Below are 18,440 nucleotides of genomic sequence, written 5' to 3'. Positions count from 1 at the left end.
CCCAATGCAGTTTCTATGAAGTCTGAGAACCAAGTTTGCTTGCCCATTGTGGGGCAAATCAAGGTCAGCCTCATCTGTGATCGTATGCACTTGCTTATCACTAGTGGTACCAGGGGAATTGGGTGAAAAGCAAATGCAAACTTCCAAGACTAGTCTATCAACAGGGCATTCCCCAGGAAGTGGTAGTGCTGGTGCCTGGATACAAAATCTCGGCAATTTGCTTTTGCCAGTGTTGTGAACAAGTTAATCTCTGGTGTGCCATACTCTTGCAACACCCTTTGAACTACTTGTTGATTTACTTCCTATGCATGTGAGACAGTCGCTTGTCTGTGTAATCTGTCTGCTTCCACGCCCAGTAGGTATACCACTATCAAGTTCATCCTTCTCTGGACAGCCTGGGCTAGCAAAGAGAGTGCGTATGACCTTGTCCCCCTCCCTGGTCTGTTGAGGTAGAACATTGTGGCTGTACTGGCTGAATTTGCACTGTTTATCTCCACACCGGTGTCTGGAAGGCCAGAAAAAACGGTCCTATACTCCAGCAAATCTAGATGTTGGACTGCTTGCTATGCTTTCCAAAATCCACTGATGTTGAGCTCTCGTATATGCGCTGCCCATCCAGTGTGGGATACATCCGTGGTGAAGGTCACCGTTGGAGTTGGTTGCATGAAAGTTCTTCTGACTGTTGAGTTGCTCATATCTTTTTGTACCTTCTGTGTTAGAACCACCAGATCTTCCAAACTCCCTGTTGCTTGTGACCACTGGTCTTAAACCCATTCCTGAATTGAACTTGCATAGGTAAACAGCGGGATCCAGGAGGCAATCATGCCCATCATTTCCCCCCATTTTCCTCAGTCAGAGACTGATCGCCAGCAGTAGTGGTGAGATTGTTCTGTTAATGGCTGGATCCTCTAGAGAGTAGGGAAGACCCTTGGCCCTAGCTGTGCTGATCCTTGATCTCAAAAATAGCTTCTCTTTTTCTTGTGAGGGTTCCTCCAGGTTTATTGTGAATGCCAGTTTGTGAAGTTTGTCCAGGACAGTCCTGATGCTCCTCCTGCAATGTGAGAACACGCTTTCTTTTTTCGTCATCTAAGTAGGGATATACATGTATTTCTTTTCTTCTCAAGTTGCAACTGCTGCCAAGTATTTTGCAAACCCTTTGGATGCTGATTTGATGCCAAAGGGGGGAGCACTCAGAACTTCATCCGTGGTTCATATGAATGTGTAAGTACGTCTTTTAGGTCTATTGTTGCTAAATATTAATTTTCCAGCAGCTGTGGGTTGACCTCCTGAAGCTTTGTAGTTTTGAATTTTTGAGTTTAAAAACTTGTTTAGGAGCAAAGATCTAAAATTTGAGGTAGTGTTGTCTCTTTGGTACCAGAAAGTACAAAGAGTAATGTCACCGATTGGCCTACACTTTCTTTTGCCTGTTTTTGCTGGAGCTATTCCACCTTGCATTGCAGACATAACATTTCTTCATTTCAGTGAGATATTTTCTTTGGTTTCAGGCCTGGAGAGGGTTTTGAAAAGTTCTATCCAATAACCATACTGGATGATGTAGAGAAATACATTTGTTTGACATGACTTTCCTCCATTCCTGGAGAAAGCACCCCCCCCAACTTGTGTTATGTTGTGGGATTGTTGAAATGCGGCGTCGCATGAGAAGCCTGCTTCTCAGGAGATCTAGCTCTTTTCTCTTGCATTGGGCTGTGGGAAACTGTCATTGCTACACTTTTAGTGTCCTTGCATGTTGGTGGTAGGAATGTGGTATTGAGCTTTGGAAGCTCACCCATCCAGGTCTTCTCAGGGGAGTTGCTTCAATTTGGGGGAATCTGTGGAATTGCAGTCCCTCCCATGGGCATCTCTACAGGTTTGTTCCTGTGACCAGGGTCTGCTGACTGCTCCAAATAAAGATCAGGATCAGTGTGGCTGCTTTTGTTTCAACTTCTCTTTGGTTGGCACAGAGAGAGTTTTGTAAGGCTTAGAGTCTGAATGTTTTGGTTCAGCTCCATTATGTTTTTTCAATCTTACATTAAGATGTTTCGGTGTCCTTCCTCCTTGAGCTTTTTCGGCAGCTGCTCTGGACGATCAATAACCTCACCATCCCCCTGAGCCACCTCTCCGCCCAAGACATTCTTCTCATCCATGCTCACAGGGAGAGGTCCATCAGCGACAAACTTCCTTTCTTCTATGACAGAGTAATTTGCCTGCATTTGCTTCACTGTGGTTGTTGAGGTATTTGGTTGAAACTTGGCACAGGCGTTACAGCCGTTGGTGCTGTGATCTTTTAGCCAGCAGAGATTGCAGACCTGATGGCAGACTCTTTTGGAAAATTTATAGTGACACTTAGGGTAAATCCACAAGGTGCATTTTCCGTCTCCCTCAAAAAAACCATCTTCCTCAATGATTCCAGCCCCCGTATGAGCCTTATTCAGCGGTGCGATCGGTCTACTTGGTAGACCTAGTTTTTTTGACTGTCTTAGGTGGTTTTCTATTTTTTCCTCAACATGTTCTCTGTAGGCTGTCTTTTTCCCCAGATTCGGGCAACAATCCATCAAAAATATTCTGCTTCTATTTGGGCGTCTGTGGAGCTTCAGCTGTTACTTCCAGATCAACGGCAGAAACAAAGAATCTGAAGAGGAGGACCAAGCACATGTGCTTCTGGAGCGCACACCTGACATCACATGGGTATGGACTGACCACCAAATAGGATCAAATGACAACCAGCAAAAAAAAAACAAAAAAAAAACTAAGGTATTCCCGTCCCACCCACTAAATGGCGGTATCATGCCCACCATTGGTAGATCCAGTATCTACCAATTTAATTTTGTGCCTAGTGTATATTCAGAGTTTTTCTATTTTGAGACATTCAATACCCAAGATGTGTTGCGTGGAAACTTACCCTTTTACAGAATGCAGAGGAACTAAAACTGGTGACAGAATGAATTAATTGTGGAAGAGTTAAACTCAGTATGTGGGGGGAGGACAATAGAGTGGGTATGGAAGAAATAAGTGAAGGTGATAATACATTAGTCTGGTAAAATGTAGAAGTGTACATTGGAGTAAGAAAACGAAGAGTGGGAATGGTGTGGCATCAGAGCTACAATCCAGTCTCTGCCTCCCATTAGAAAACAAACTTCAATATTATGGTCCACCTGCCAAGAGAGACAATCACAAGCTATGATGTAACGCAAGTTATGTGTAAAGGTGCATAAATCTCCCCAAATAGAGAAATGAATATGTTCTATTCAGAAAATGTAGCACTTCCAATCATCAGTTTTCCCATCAACCTAATGTTCAAGCAATTCTTTTAAAATGTATACATGCAATGTTTTGTTGAGTGCAATGATTTCGGCCCACTAGCAACCAGAACAAGAGGGATAGGAATATGGACACAAATAATGGCAGTCACATGAGAAGGCTTGCTACAGACGGACAAACCCTCAACGTCATGGGCAAATATACAAGGGAAGATAGATGGAGGAGGTGGTGAAGAGTTAGGTCAGTACCTTCTCTTTCTGCTAACAGCAGCAAGCCAGAAAGGCATCGGGACCACACAGCAATGTTACTCTATCCAGCAACAACCAGTGGGAGGTCCAAATCTTAGTCGGACTAGTACTGTGGAATATGAATGGCTTAGGGGAAAGGAGATAAAAGTAGTGTCTGTGGAGCACCTGCTGTGCCACAGGACAACTGCCTCAGACATGAAGCTGCAGTGCCCCTCAGCCACACTTTAATTTCTTTTAGTAATGACACTTTATTTTAGTCACCCATCGCAAGCTTTGACCACACAGGGAAAAGGGGTGGGGAATTTGGGCTAGGCCTGCAACTCCAGCAAGAATTAGCACTATGCCACAAAAGTAGTCAGAGGATAGCTGCTGGAAACTGATTATAAACAAGATCTAATATAGCCCAACCTTAGAGCCTAGATTACATTATCTTTTTTCAAGGTAGCACTCCAGTGTCCTTCTACCTGGAGGAAAAAGCACTGGTTTAAGGATAATCGGTCACCAGTGTTACTTGAACATGAAACACCTTGAGAAAAAAACCACAAGTGACATGGAACAGTTTGTTTAATTAAACAGAGCGGACGGTAGAACAGTACAGGTCTGAGGACTATCTTAACTTACAATCGGTCTGCAGCCTTCTTTTATACAGTTCATCGTAGGTAATAAAGAATTTCTAGTGATCCATGTATGGTGAGGAATGTAAGTTGCTGCTTTTGGAGTCCTAAATTAATTGTCTAATGGAAAATACAGGTGGGCCTCGACCTTGTGTGGACAGAATGTGGCCAGTGGGTAATGAGTCCAGATGTCCGGCATGGGGAGTGCATTATCACTGCATGTGCTGTGTCCGAATTGACCATGTTCCTAACTCATGTAGCATCTGAATTTATGGTGTTTTAGGAGGACACCTACTCCGCCAGCCACGTGTACTTTATTGGGGCCAACCTCCCTTGACCATTGTAGAGTCGCTGCGCCTATCAGTGACCTTGATCTAAGGTTTCCTGTTCGTGCCTTGGTCTCCAGGCTACATGCCACCCACCTGTAACCTATCAATCAGTGACCTCTGGTCCAGGTCTCAGAGCTTGGCTGAATACATATTTGTGAGTCCACAACGGGCAAATTCCTTTAAAAAGATGCAGTTTCATTCTCATAAATGAATGTATAGCTTTTCACATTAGCATCAACTTTCCATATTAACACCAGTGCTACTAACAGAAGATCAGGTCTTCAACTCCAAAATGTCTAATTACTACTGCAGTGACACAGGAAGGAAGACGAGGCTTAGTGGGTTGAGGCAGGACTCAGTTACATCCATCATGGTCCTGTTTCAGTCTCAGGGACACTTTGTATTCTAATTGGATGTCTGTGCAATTTTAATGCTCAGTATTCTCTTTCCCAGGCTTCACCACTATCACTCTTAATGCCTGACAACCATTTTGTTTGGCTTTCTTCAGTCTCTGTCTTTAGTATGCTTACTACGACTCTCTTAAAGTCTTTTAGGCCTCAATGTATTTCACTTACCCCTCAAAATACATGCACACAATCACTCTGGCGAGGTCTATAATGCTCTTCCAGTCGATTGGCCCATCGATTGTTTGTAGCCGTCTTTCTACGTTTTTGTAGAGATCTTTCACTATTTAAGTTACATCACACCCAGTTACTCCCCATTCTTCCTCTACTTGGCTAAATCACAAAACATGCAAAGTGGAGCGTGTCTCACTTGCGTCACCGCTAATTTGGTGGACTGAGGTTCCTAGCAATGAAAAGACATAGGACCATGACTAGGTTGTGTTCCTTCTTATCAATGCCTTGCAAGAAAGCAGTTAGGTGAGAAAATAAATCGCAAAGTGTTTCACAGGGGACATGAAATGTACTTCTCACTGGGGAAAATAAAAGCCTTGATCAACTAAAATTCTACTACTTCCTGTACATTAAGAGAACTGAATGTTTGAATATAGGCAAATTCTCACGAAAAGCAACATTTTTCAATGTTTTTTTTTTAAAAACAGATTAAGTCTGCTAATCTTAAGTGTCATTTTAGCTGCATGTATCGCCCAATATCTGTATAAAAATGTTGAGTTCACTTAAAATGGGGGAAAACACAATTTCAGTTACTTAAACAATAGGCAGGGTGATGGAATTGTTTGGGTTTGTATTTATTCTGGTTCAAAGGTGGTAATCTTAACATTCCAGTATCTATAAACTTCTTTTGGTGAGTACTGCTCAAGAGCCTACAGTGTATTCTGCAATTAAATTATGAAATACAATAGAAGTTGTTGTTAAAGAAATGTCTCACACTTTCTCTAGATTTGAAATATCACCCCCAATCCTTTGCTCATAATATGTTCTCCATCCTATATAGTAATCCCTAAAAATCAAAGCTAGACAGATGTAGGTAGTACCATAAACTGTTAGAAAACCGTCTCAATATTTATTGTATACCACAAAACATTGCCCCCGCCCGAAAAAAATATACCCTCTATGAAAAAACAAAAACAGTGAAGTCCTTTATAAAAAGTAGGACTACTTTTATTTCCCTTTTGTCTGCTTATTTACAGCCATTACAGTGTGTTCTACAAAGATGTGTAGCAACTTCAATCTGAAAAGCATCACCTACTCAGCTTTACAGGCACTACTTTAAGCAAGTATGTTCAAACATGTATATTGTAAGCTGAAGGTATAGCAACATTTACAGATTTATCTTGTAAATTCTCGTACAATGGAATAATATTTCTCTGAAGAAAATACTTGCACAATACAAATATATATATATATATATTTACATACACACACCCATGATATATATTGCACCTATCCATAAGAGATAGAAATAAATTCCAAATGTTGAAATCTGTTTTACATTTAAAATTTATAGCAGCCAAATGTGACGTTTCATGGCTCACACGGTCTTTAACCTGTTAAAAACATTCAAATTGCCTTTAGATCCAATCACTTCTTTAAGCCACGGGATGCAACGAGACATTCTCTGGAGTGCTAAATACTTTCCTGGGCTCACAGTTTCTCAGAAATTAAACTGGTGAGAACTAATCTAAACTGGAGCAACCCAGACAACAATACGTGGATTTTCCATAATGTGCAAATTGCGCAACTTTCAAGATGCTCAGATAAAGTAGATGATACGGGCTGCACTCATACTCAATGGATCACTACGCAATACCATATGACATTAGGGCTTTAAAAAGGTTTGAGCACATACATTAGAATCTGCAAATCCCATGTTAGTATAGTTTAAAAGTGCTGCATTTAAAATAAATGTCATATTTAACCCTGCAGCACTATAAATATATAAATAAAATCGTTCTTACTATGCAGTTTGGTATTTAAAAAAAAAAAAAAATCCCCTTGCTCCTTTATCGACCAACATTTCCTTTGAATAAATAAGGTCGGCTGAATCTCCCCCAACCTCGATGAAAGCTAACTAACTATTCCTTACCATTAACGGAGGGTGCTCAGCAGCAGAATACAGTGCAGAATGACAAACTGATTGTATTTACGTGCTTTCTAAACACACATATTGAGATCATGGAAACCATTTCTATTTTTGAGAAGTTTCTTTAAAAGGATATAACTAGAATTAAACCCAAAAGGGGCAGGACCCAATTTCAACCGTTAGATTTCTTTTTTTTCCTTTCTTTTAACAGTCAGGCAAATGTGGCTTTTCAATAGGATTTTGATATTTCAAAACACTGACCATCCTTTGCACACTGGCCCTTTTAAACAAAAGGAGTTAGAAAAACCACACTCTTTTTAACTTTTTCCCCTCATCATGATTATTAAAGGGATACATCCTCAAAAGCTTAAAGGCAAAGGGGTTCTAAATGATTCCAGTTTAAACCTTGCATCAGGTTGACAGTATATCAAGAGCTGAACACAGTCGGTCAAGTTGTGTAGATCAACCCCCAAAAGAGCAGAACGGCCTTTGCATAAATAACAAGAGGCACAATGGAGATCTAGGGGACAAGCAAGTACAATCCAAAAAAGTTTAGCAAGTGGAAATTTCTGTCAAAAGTCTCAAAAGCAGCAATGTAGATCTAACCAAAAATATAGAAAACCACATTCAATGAGGAGCACAAGTTCCATCTTCGATGCAACAATATGTAACAGTCCTCCCAAAGTGAAACGTTATCCATCTTCACTGTGACTTGATCACTGCGATCAGTAGTTCGGTCAATACTATGGGATTTTGAGCAATCCAATGTTCCAGCACCTTCATTATGACCCCCAGTATTGTTCATACAGTACACCTAAAACTGAGGGTTGTAGAAATGGTAGTCCTCACATTATTTGGATTTTCAGAAATTCATTAGGTCATTGTACAAGGCAATACATTTATACAATGTTTCTACTGATCGAATGTCAGTAAAAACATAAACATTACAGCTCAGGGCATGGACATGATCTGAAAGTCTTGAGACAACCGAAACAAGTTCACAGGCTCGAAGGCTGCTGTATTGCAGGACCTGCTTCACATTCAGGCATGTTCTCCCCAGCCCTCATGTACATCAGAAAAAGCGTGACTGTGGCAAAAGTTGCAGCATTAACTGGGAAAGCTCGTAGAAGGGTTGAAGTGAGACCTCTTGTGAATACCCGCCATCCTTCCACCTCATAACTCTTTTTTATGCAGTCAAGAATTCCATTATAATTATTGACACCCCCAACTCCATCGGCCTGAAGTCTGGACTTGATAACATCGATTGGGTAGGTTGACAGCCATGAGACAATTCCAGACATTCCTCCAGCCAACAACAATTTGGGAATAATGTAGCGGTCATTAGGTTCGCAACTTAAATATCTGGTCAGGCAGTCATATGTAAGGAAATAAAATCCAAAACTTGGCGTTTCCCTTAGGAAAGTAGTAACCATGCCTCGGTTCACTCCCCGAAGACCCTCTTTTCGATGGATTTTAACAAGGCAATCAAGGGAATTTTTATAATTTTTAGACTTTGATTTGTATTCACCGGTGCCCTGGAGCTGCATTCTTGTTTTAGCCAACTCCATTGGACAACAGATTACACACTGCATTGCTCCTGCTGCTGCCCCTGCGAGAAACTGATTAAGTGGAGTGTCATTCTCAAGAAGACGAATGACATTTCCTTGGACACCGAACACCAGAGCGTTAATGAAGGTTAATCCCATCATGGGTGATCCAATTCCCTTGTACAGTCCAAAGGTCTATACGAAAGAGATAAAAAGAAGACCATAATTATAATTGTGATTGACAATATGATCAACAAATAATTCCCACTTTAATCATACCTTGATTAATTCAACAAAATCAGAAAAATACTTAGCGTCATGGGTATTCAGAAAAGATTTGCAAAGTTCTATGAAAGACCCTACAATGGAGGATATTTTGATTGGCTTAGGCCCACAAGGGGGAGGAGGGGGGGGGGGGGAAGGGAGGGACATAACAAGATGTGCACTTTGGTGTCCCAAAGTACTTGCCCAGAGTATGTTTTCTGCTTACACTGAAAGATTAGGACCAGAAAGTACACTCTATAATATGGCATTTCTGATGGAGGAGCAAGCAGGAAACGTAATCTTAAATTTAGTCTCCAATTTCTACTCTTCCTTTCAAACTAATTTTATTTTAGATTCTACCATATGTAAAGCACTTGCACCTGAAAATTAGACTACCTCAAAAATTCCATTTTATTTTGAATACACAAGACCCCCATGGGACCAAAAACTACATGGAGTCCGCTATGTGGAATACTTTGACATCACAGATTTAAAAGTGAACTTGTGAACAGTGAGTTTATGGAGACAACCCAATTTTTGAGAAGTGGTCCATACATACATCTGCACTTTGATGTTGGGCGTTTGAAGTGAAAAGGAGAAAAATAACCTTTGAAATTTAAGCAAGCTACATTGGTATCAAGGACTCATCTTTTCAAACTAATTATACAGCCAGACTTTAAAATACTCAAAGATGGAAAAGGGCCTCGGGTATCATAATCTCCGAAAGCCATAGCATAGACTCAGATACCTATTAAACCACATCTTAACGCTACTTCCTTAACAAAATAGTAGCACCGTTCCTGAAAGTAATGTACAGTTAAAAAAAAAATAAAAAAAAAATAAGGTTTTCTACAAATTGGTAGTAAATAAAAATACCCAAGGGAGTTGTTAACTGGCTTGGCGACATCCATAGATCGTATGATGAAAGATCTCTTAACATGAGGATGAATATTAATTTGTATTTTTTGTTAAGTGTGGATCAGTTCATTCATCATACCGGCATATCGCAGCAAGTCAAAACCACTGTTAAAAATAGCTTGTCGGTGCACAATGTAGGCACAGCAGTATGATGATGCACACCCTGGAACAGTGTAAAGGTGGTGTCAGCTCAGGACAAGTATGCATATTGTGAGATAACACGATGAATGTCAACATAAAAGATTTGTCAAAAATCAGCACAAAAAATAAAAAAATAAATCTCAAAATACTAGCTTGTCCATTTCCTTATTTGATTATATATCCCCCCCATGAGCAAGGTATTCAGCGCTCAAGGGCTCAACATAGTGGACATACAACAATTAGCCACAATAGTACGGTTTCCACCCAATGAAAATATCCAACTTCATGTGCTATAGGACAATGACAGTTTTATGGATAAGACCAAAGTTGGCATAGACTGAAAGCCTAAGATTTGAATAATTATGGTACTACAAACATGACTGATGTTAAAATAATATTTGTGCAATTCACCATTCTCTTCCACATCTTTCCCCAGAGATTTTTCTGCTGTGAGCTGCTAGTGTGACAACATTTTCACATATGTGGTAAAACCACAAATCTCAGATTTCCCAATGTGGCTGGTAATTTAGATTCGAGGAAACCTTGGCTGAAGGCTTCAGTGGCTATCTGGTAGAAAACTGGAAGCAGTATCCACGAGCTTAATACCTAGGTCTTTCAACCTCTATGTGTTTGTGCTGCGGGGCAGTCTAATATCAACAAAGTTAAACTGAAGCAACAACTAGGCGGCTGGTGACCTTAAGCCAAGACCATGGCGGCCATTTGAGGACACACCAAAGGCTTTCAAGAACAAATAATTACAGTGAACATGTAGATTTCTGACCACCACCAGAGCTTGGGGGCATCTAATCTTTGGGGATCGAATCGACCAAACACACACCCCTTCACAAAAACCACTAGCAAGATCAGGAAATTTGGAAGAAGCCACACTGAACCAGCTATGTCAAAGTTCTTGTACAATTTTTGTTGAGCACCTACAGATGGTCCAGTCTTCTTCTCTGGGAACACACAACTATAGTCTTTTGCAACAAAGGCAACTTCCATCAAGAAATCTGTTTCCTCCATCATGGAACAGAAGTCGAATTTGTCGAATAGAACAGGGGAAAACCTACCCATCCAGGCATGGAAACACCATTACTCAAAACTGTAGGCTAAACTGTGGTACAAATTTGGACACTACCCTTTCCTACTTATAGACTATGCTAAAGAGAAGTACAAGTATTTTATATACTTAGATTAGGCACAGAAACAGCAGAACAGAATCTGTTGATGTCTCAGTATCTAAATCGATGCGGACACCAAGACCATGAACACTGCTCTTTCCATGCAACAGCAACCACAGTACAAGTCGCCAGACCGCAAACAAAGACACAGGAGCAAACGTTTGTCACCTATATCACTGGAAGAACCTGTTCAATCCCCACCCTTACTTCTCAAATCATTATCACTATTGAGGCTGGTAAGCTAATACGGTCATCCCTTGAATACTTTAGTTGAAAGAGGAAAAGAAAGATGCACCATAGAATTTTGAGATGAAAAAAAGATGCTTGTACTGTTTCACTGATTTAGGCAGTCAATGGCATGTTTGCTAGAAAGAGACTCACATTTGCACAATCCGACAAGCTTAGAGTTGTTGAGATAGTCCGGTAGGAGAGCAATGTTACCACATATCAGGGAATCAGATGTGTAGTGGTTGCACTTAAGCTGATTGGGTGCTATCCAATGATCCACTTTAAAGAGGCACTACTGAGGGTATTTGCTTGGGAGGAATTCAGCAGTTCATCTTTCTGATGGTTCTAGGTGCCAAGGCATAATTCAACAAGTCATGCTTAAGGACCAAAGGAGTCTGTTTGAGTGGTGAAGCAGATGTTGAAAAGCAGGGGTTAAATAGTGCAGCAGTGCAACGTTTAGGGTCTCCCAAGAAGAGAGGATGGAAATGGTAGGAAAAGACAGCCCACAAAAATGGAAGAGATGTCCGATACCCAAAGGCATTCGCGAAGGAGTAGGTAGCAGAGTCACTCTGTATTTTGAACATTCTCCAGTTCCAAACCACTACATGGATGAAAACCTACTGGCACAAGGTCACAAAGGTTTCTCAAGTCAACGAAATATAATGGTTTAAAGGTAAGCAGCTCACTTAAATGTTTTAGAGCCAACGATAACCCTAGACATATCCCTGTAGTTGTTATTAAGGTACGAGGCATGCAGATAGGTTACTTAAGTAGAGGTTTTATGTAAGAGTTTCAGAGCCAACGATAACCCTAGACATATCCCTGTAGTTGTTATTAAGGTACGAGGCATGCAGATAGGTTACTTAAGTAGAGGTTTTATGTAAGAGTTTCATGCGGAGTGGCCGAGGAAAGGCTATTGCTGAGATTTAGGCATCCAAAGCAAGAGATCAGAAAGTCACAGTGCTTGTGCTAGGCAGATAACATTTGCACATACTGAAGTATTACTAAATTCGAAGGTTCATTTATAACGAGGTCTGCACAGATTTGTTACTTACAGTTTCTTGCCTTATGATGGACTGAAAACAATGGTAGGTGCCACGGTAGAGAGGCTTGGCAGAATTCTGAACTTGCAAGCGCACCTATGGGAAAGGTTATCAATTAATGCAATGCTACCACATAAGTTAACCATTGATAATACAAAAACAAAATGTCATTTCTAAGCACTCAAGCTTTAAGTAAGCAAAATGATATAACATATCTGCAGCTCAGACATGGTTGTATTGTACATCTAGCAGATGCATAAAGTGATTAACATTTATATAGATTAAAAGGTAACCATTTATAAAAACAAAAAAATGTAACTTTTTATGAACATAAAAGTAGTCAGTACATTGGAGCTGAAACATTACACGCTGTGGTTTTGCTTTTCTAATACGCATTATAGTATTAGTGAGCGGTAGTAATAAAGGTCCATCTTTCTTAGGGTTATATCCAGGAGTTCGAGGAGTAAAGAGTATCCCGCCTCCCCCCCTCCCTGCTGTATGGATTTCAGCCTGGGGCGTGGTCTCCGATCTCCTCCCCTGCCGTGTCTCTGACTCACTCTGGTGTGTGGCTGTGATCTCTGCCCTAATTTTCTATCTGTAGACCATAGTGTCTCATTTTTTGGGGCAACCGCAGACTTTATAGGTCACCCTTTCTGCGACCATATATAAATCCATACCCACCCTCCTTACTGCAGGTGTGGGAAGATCAGGGGCTCCCCAGTGTTAGGCTATGGTTCTCTTGGCCACTACCAGTCCCAGGTTGCATCACAGGAGTTTGCTACGGGTAGATCGATCTCAGTGGAGACTCCCAGCAGCACGCGTGTGGCCTGTCTGAGGAGGCCAACCCCCAGTTTCGCACTCAGCTCCCCCAATATCGGATCCCAATACATCCTTATACGAGGGCACTCCCACAATGTGTGTATGTATGTATGTACCTCGTTCAACTTTACATTTCAGGCAATTGGGAGTGTCACTACCCATAGCATGGAGGCGTGCCCTGTCAAAATATACTATGGATTTTGTACTGCAGCAGTCGCAGTCGCAGCTGGATTGCGACATCCCTCGGGTGCATCAGGGCCTCTTCCAAGTCAATGTCTGGCAGCTGTCCTGTCGTAATTTCCCACCTAGCTCTAAGGGCCCCCAACTGATCTGGGATATTATTGATTAGCGTTTTATAGGTCCATGAGACCGCTTTGTCTGGTATTTCTTCCTGCAGTAGTCTGCCTTCAAGTGAATCCGGGGAGCATCGTGGGGGTCGATCGCATCCGCTTTCCAAGCGCGTTGTACTGCAGGTATTTATATCTTTTGGGAACAGCTTAGCTGGAACTCTGTTGTGAGTGCCACAAAGGAGAGTACCCTTCTTTGAGTATGTCGCCCAGTCTGGAGATCCCCACGGTCTCCCACTGCTTGAAGCCCTGGAGCCTATTTTTCTCTGGTAGTCTTGCGCCCTTCCAAAGCGGTGTCTCCTTCATCAGTTTTTTATCCCATTTCATTTGATGTTGGGCCCTCTTCCACGCCTCTATGACCCTTTGAGTGGCAGGCAGTGGACTTCCAGTTCCCCTGCAGGTGTAAGTGATGTCGAAATTGAAGCCTTTCCAAGGTGTAGGTGGTGTGGTCTTTGGGCATGTGTCCCCATTCATTGATAACTATCAAGTGGGCTGCCCTGTAGTATGATCGTATATCCAGTAAGGCTATACCTCCATTGCATTGCTTGCACTGCAGTGTGGGTAGTGCTATTCGTTGGTGGCTCCCGTCCAAGAGGAGTGTGCGTAGTTTGGCATTGATAGTGTTGAAGATTGTCTCTGGAATTAGACAGTATGGGGATCATTACGATGGCGGTCGGATATTCACCGGCCACCACCGTAGCGGAGATTGGGTCCAACCGCCATACGTGCGGTGGAAACGCTCATCCAATTATGATTGGCCCGCCCCTGCTGCAGTTGGATTCCTCACCGTTAACATTGCGGCGAACGGTGCTAGCAGCAGCACCGCCGCGATGCGAAAAAGAGCATGTTGTGCATTTCACTTTCACTCCACTACGTGGCAGGCACTACACTGTGCCTGCCACTTGGTGCAGTGAACCCAGTGCACCCACACCTCCCCCCCCCCCCCCCCCCCACACAAGGGGGGCCAGCCAGCCTTTCAATGGCAGTTCAACCACCACGGAAAGGCTGGCTACCGCTGGCATCGTAATTGTGCCGGCGGAGCTTGCTAGTCACCGCTGCCATTCTGGGCATGCTGACCGCTCCACCGGGCAATCGGAACGATTTCTACCGGCGGAAAAGCATCGAGCAGTCTTTTCGAACGCCGTGGTACCTACCACCATCGTAATATGGCGGGGGGTACATCACGTTACGATGGCGGAGCGGTCGCTCCGACTGCCATCGTAATGAGCATCTATGTGTTTTATAATAAGTACAGTAGCTTCAGGAGTGTTATTTTGTACATGGTGGCTCTCCTGAGAAGTGTCTGGGGGAGCAGTCTCCATCGCACCACGTCTTCCCGAAATTCCACTAATATTTGTTTGATGCTACGATTGATGCACACTGTATTGTCCGTGGAGATGTAGAGCTCCAAATATCGAAAGCCCTTAAGTTGTTCTGGTATGTTGTCAGTATCAAGCAAGCCCCCACAGGGTAAAGACTGGATACCACATTAATTGGAACAAATCTAGAGTGGTCACCATATTCTCTAAATAGCTGCAGTAGCAACAGGAGTACCGCATCGGGGTCAATAATGTACAGTAGAATGTCATCTGCATATAAAGAGATTCTTTCATCTCTGAGAAGCCCGGTGTCGTTGCTAACGCCGCTTAATCCTGGATGTGCCCCAATTAGACATGCAAGTGGCGCCAGTACCAGTGCAAATAATAGCGGGGACAATGGGCATCCCTGTCTAGGGCCTCTCTTTACCGGAAAGTCAGCCGACGTCTCGCCATTGACGGGCACTCTAGCCTTGGGGTTAGTGTATAGCAGCTCTATCCATGCCATAAAGGCAGGTCCAAATCCAAACTTCAACAGGGCCTTGGGAATGAAGGGCCAGTGCACAACGTTGAAGGCTTTCTCAGTGTCTAGGGAGAGGAGGGCGTGAGGGGCCAGCCTGTCTGATCGTTTCTAGCCAGTTAGCCAAGCGGTGGAGATTGAAGCACGTAGCACATTTGGGCATAAAACCCCAATGGTCGCAGTGGATCAGGGAAGTAAGCACTGTAGCAAGCCAGAAGCCAGAATTGAGGCCATTATTTTGGTTTCCACATTAAGTAGTGATATCAGGCGGTACGAACCCCAGTTTGGGGGGGGGGTTCCTGGTTTATGAATCACCAAAATGATGGTCTGACATAGGTCGGGTGGCAGAGTTCCTTCCCCCAACGCTGCATTGAACATGTTCAAAAGGTGCGGGGCAAATAGATTGGCATTACGTTTAAAACATTCTGATGGTAATCCATTTGGGTCCTCCATGATTTCTGCCTGGAAATCGCATCTGCCACTTCTTGTAGTGTAAGGTCGTTATCAAAGGCCGTTCGGTTCTCGTGCATAATCCTGGGGATTTCTATGGTATGTAGGTAGTTGTGTATTTACGTCTCATCTGCTAGGGGTCTGTCCTCATAGAGGGCCCTTTAGTAACGAGCGATTGCGTCCGCAACTGCCTGTGCAGTCGTGTAAACTTCCCTGCTTTCGTGAATCTCTACCACCCACCTGTAGAGTCGATGTTGTGTAGCCACAAGTTGGATTTGTACCATCGCTGCCCAGTACTCTCTTCGAGATCTTGGGAAGCAAATGAACATCTGAGTCAGGAGTAATGTGTCCCTCTAGGTCAAGGAGTTTCTGTTCTAAGGCCTCAACCTGGCATGTTTCTTCTTTCCACTTGTGGGCTATTATATTTTGCGCTCTGTCTCACAACATGTTCTAACATGCCTCTGGTAATGTAACTGTTGAGGGTACAATGCCCTCGTTTTCACGAAAGTATGGCTCTGTGGCTATCCGGAACTCCCTGACTACTGTGCGGCCAGGTAGGTCCCAAGTAGACAGCCTCTACTCAGGCCGGGGCTTGGAGGTACCCTCCCTACCGTCAGCCACAGAGGTGAGTGGTCAGATATGCCCCATGCTAAATACTCCGCTTTTTCAATTACTCCCAGCTCACCGGCGGGTGTGAAAAGGTAATCCAGCCTTGAGAAGACTCTGTGGGCCCCTGGGAAGTAGGAGTAACTACGCATCCTGGGGTTGTGTAAAAGTCAAAGATCAGTTAGTCCAAGAGAGCCTACAAACTCCATCAATGGGGTAGGTATGCGTGTCCTCTCACTCATCTTAGATCGGTCTAAGTTCGGGTCTTGTACGTCGTTAACGTCGGCACCCAGCATGTGTGGAAGGGCCACACCCAAGAAGTATCTCAGCCAGTTTGAAAGGGGTTTGGCACTGTAATCGTGGCAGGGCATATACACTGATCAGGGCGAGTTCCCTCCAGCCCGATGTTCCCTGTACTGCGACACATTCCATTGGGATCTTCCCAGGTCTTGGTTGTTTGGAAGGCGTTTTCCTGATCAGTATGGCAACTCCCCTTGATCCAGATGTGAAACTTGCGTGGGCTAGCATGGTATATGGTCCCCTCGCCAGGCACATCGAGTGCCTCCTGGAGGAGAAATAGGTTGGGTTTAAGCCTTTGGAGGTATCTGATAACTAGTCCCCGCTTAACATAATTCCCCATACTATAGACCTTCAATGTCAGCACAGAATAACTCTTTACAGCCATTGTTCCAGTGTATGGGGTCTTGGCTGCCGCTCCTGCGTGTGCCGCTCCTGCGTGTGCCACCCCTGGTCTGCGCCGTAGGATGCTTGTGGGTTGTTCCAGGTGTCTGGCTAAAAATGTAGACAATTCCTCAGACAGTGCAATTTGCTTCTCATCCCCCCCTTTGGTCCTCCCCTCCTCACTCCCCCTCCCCCCCCCACTTCCCATGTGATGATGTGTGAAAGGGGGTTCCTGCCCGTGCCCTCAGAGTCTCGGTGGTCAGGGAACTTCTTTTAGCTCTCCTTTGCCTAAGGCTCATTCTTGTGGGGGTCCTCCTGCCCCCTCCCCCCCACTTCTCTGTGGGGGCCACTCCTCGATCCATGCCCAAGCCTCTTCGGGTGTCTCGAAAAAGTATGATTTGTCTTGGAAGAGTACTTTTAAGTATTGCGAGAAAAAGCAGCATGTACTAGATTTGGAGGGCTCTTAGTTTTTGCACTTCGTTGGAGCAATCTAGGAATGCCATTCTCTTGGTATTGGAATATTTGAGTTCACCAAGCTTTCTCCATTCCCAGAGTATTAGGTCTCGGTCTTGAAAATGAAGAAATTTCTTATCCGTCTCGAGGGCTCCCCGGGCGGTGGTCGCCTACTGGGCATTCTATGGGCCCGCTCGATTATAAAGCAGTTTGAGAATTTGGCCACCGGCAGTGAATCTTTAAGCCATGTGATCAGAAAAGCACCATGGTCTGATCCTTCCGTGCCCTCCGGATATCCAATGAAGCGCAAGTTAACCATTTATAAAATTGTCCACTTTTTTTTTTACGCATTTATTTCCCCATGTCGTCTACAGTATATATATATTTTTGACTATATAGTTTAAAAAGCACAGAATAAAACTATTATTAAACTGCTGATCTCAAACTAAGAGGTGCAGTTTTACCAGTCTTTGACAATCGATTATCATGTTTTTGGGGTGGCGTGTGGTGGGGAACAAGGTCATTATTTACCCACGTTAAATATCTCAACAGCCCCATTTTGCCCTTGGAGGGGACAGGGGAAAAGGAATCAGCTAAAGTTGCAGATGATCATGGTCTATACTTGAAGTATCCACCATTTTGTTTCTAAACACTGGCCTCCACACCCCCACAACAATAGCTGGTCTGAACCTCATTTGTTTGGGGGAAAAGTACCAGGCTCAGCCAGGAGAAATGGAGGAAGGCTACCAAGTCATGAATCTGGAAGTAGAGCCATGATTGTTTCTGAGACCTGCCTCTTTGGGGAGGCCCACATCCTTATAACCTGCAAATGCATTTGTGCCCATGGTGAGATAGTGGTGCCCTTATGCCTAAAAATGGAAAAATCAATAGCGAGGTATGCGATGGTGAACATACCTTTATAAAAATCACCTAGAACCCATCTCAACTGCACTGCAAGGTGCAGCGTCATGC

The 18,440-nt window shown here is 43.4% G+C and overlaps 1 protein-coding gene across 1 annotated transcript in view; it reads right to left on the bottom strand.

Moving 5' to 3' along the window:
- Positions 1 to 5,643: 5,643 nt before the first annotated feature.
- SLC25A29 (solute carrier family 25 member 29) overlaps positions 5,644 to 18,440 on the bottom strand; it is a 73,759-nt gene continuing 60,962 nt past the window's right edge. Inside the window, exons 3-4 of the mRNA XM_085626363.1 lie at positions 12,289 to 12,372; positions 5,644 to 8,696 (exon numbers count right to left, since the gene is read on the bottom strand). Coding sequence (XP_085482489.1) covers positions 7,953 to 8,696; positions 12,289 to 12,372 — 828 coding nt within the window. The 3' untranslated portion in view covers positions 5,644 to 7,952. The remainder of the gene's footprint in view (positions 8,697 to 12,288; positions 12,373 to 18,440) is intronic.

The sequence above is a fragment of the Triturus cristatus genome, chromosome 9 (assembly GCF_964204655.1).
Source record: "Triturus cristatus chromosome 9, aTriCri1.1, whole genome shotgun sequence".
NCBI lineage: Eukaryota > Metazoa > Chordata > Amphibia > Caudata > Salamandridae > Triturus > Triturus cristatus.
Note: the sequence above shows the minus strand (reverse complement) of the source record. Positions and strands in the feature narration are given on the sequence as shown.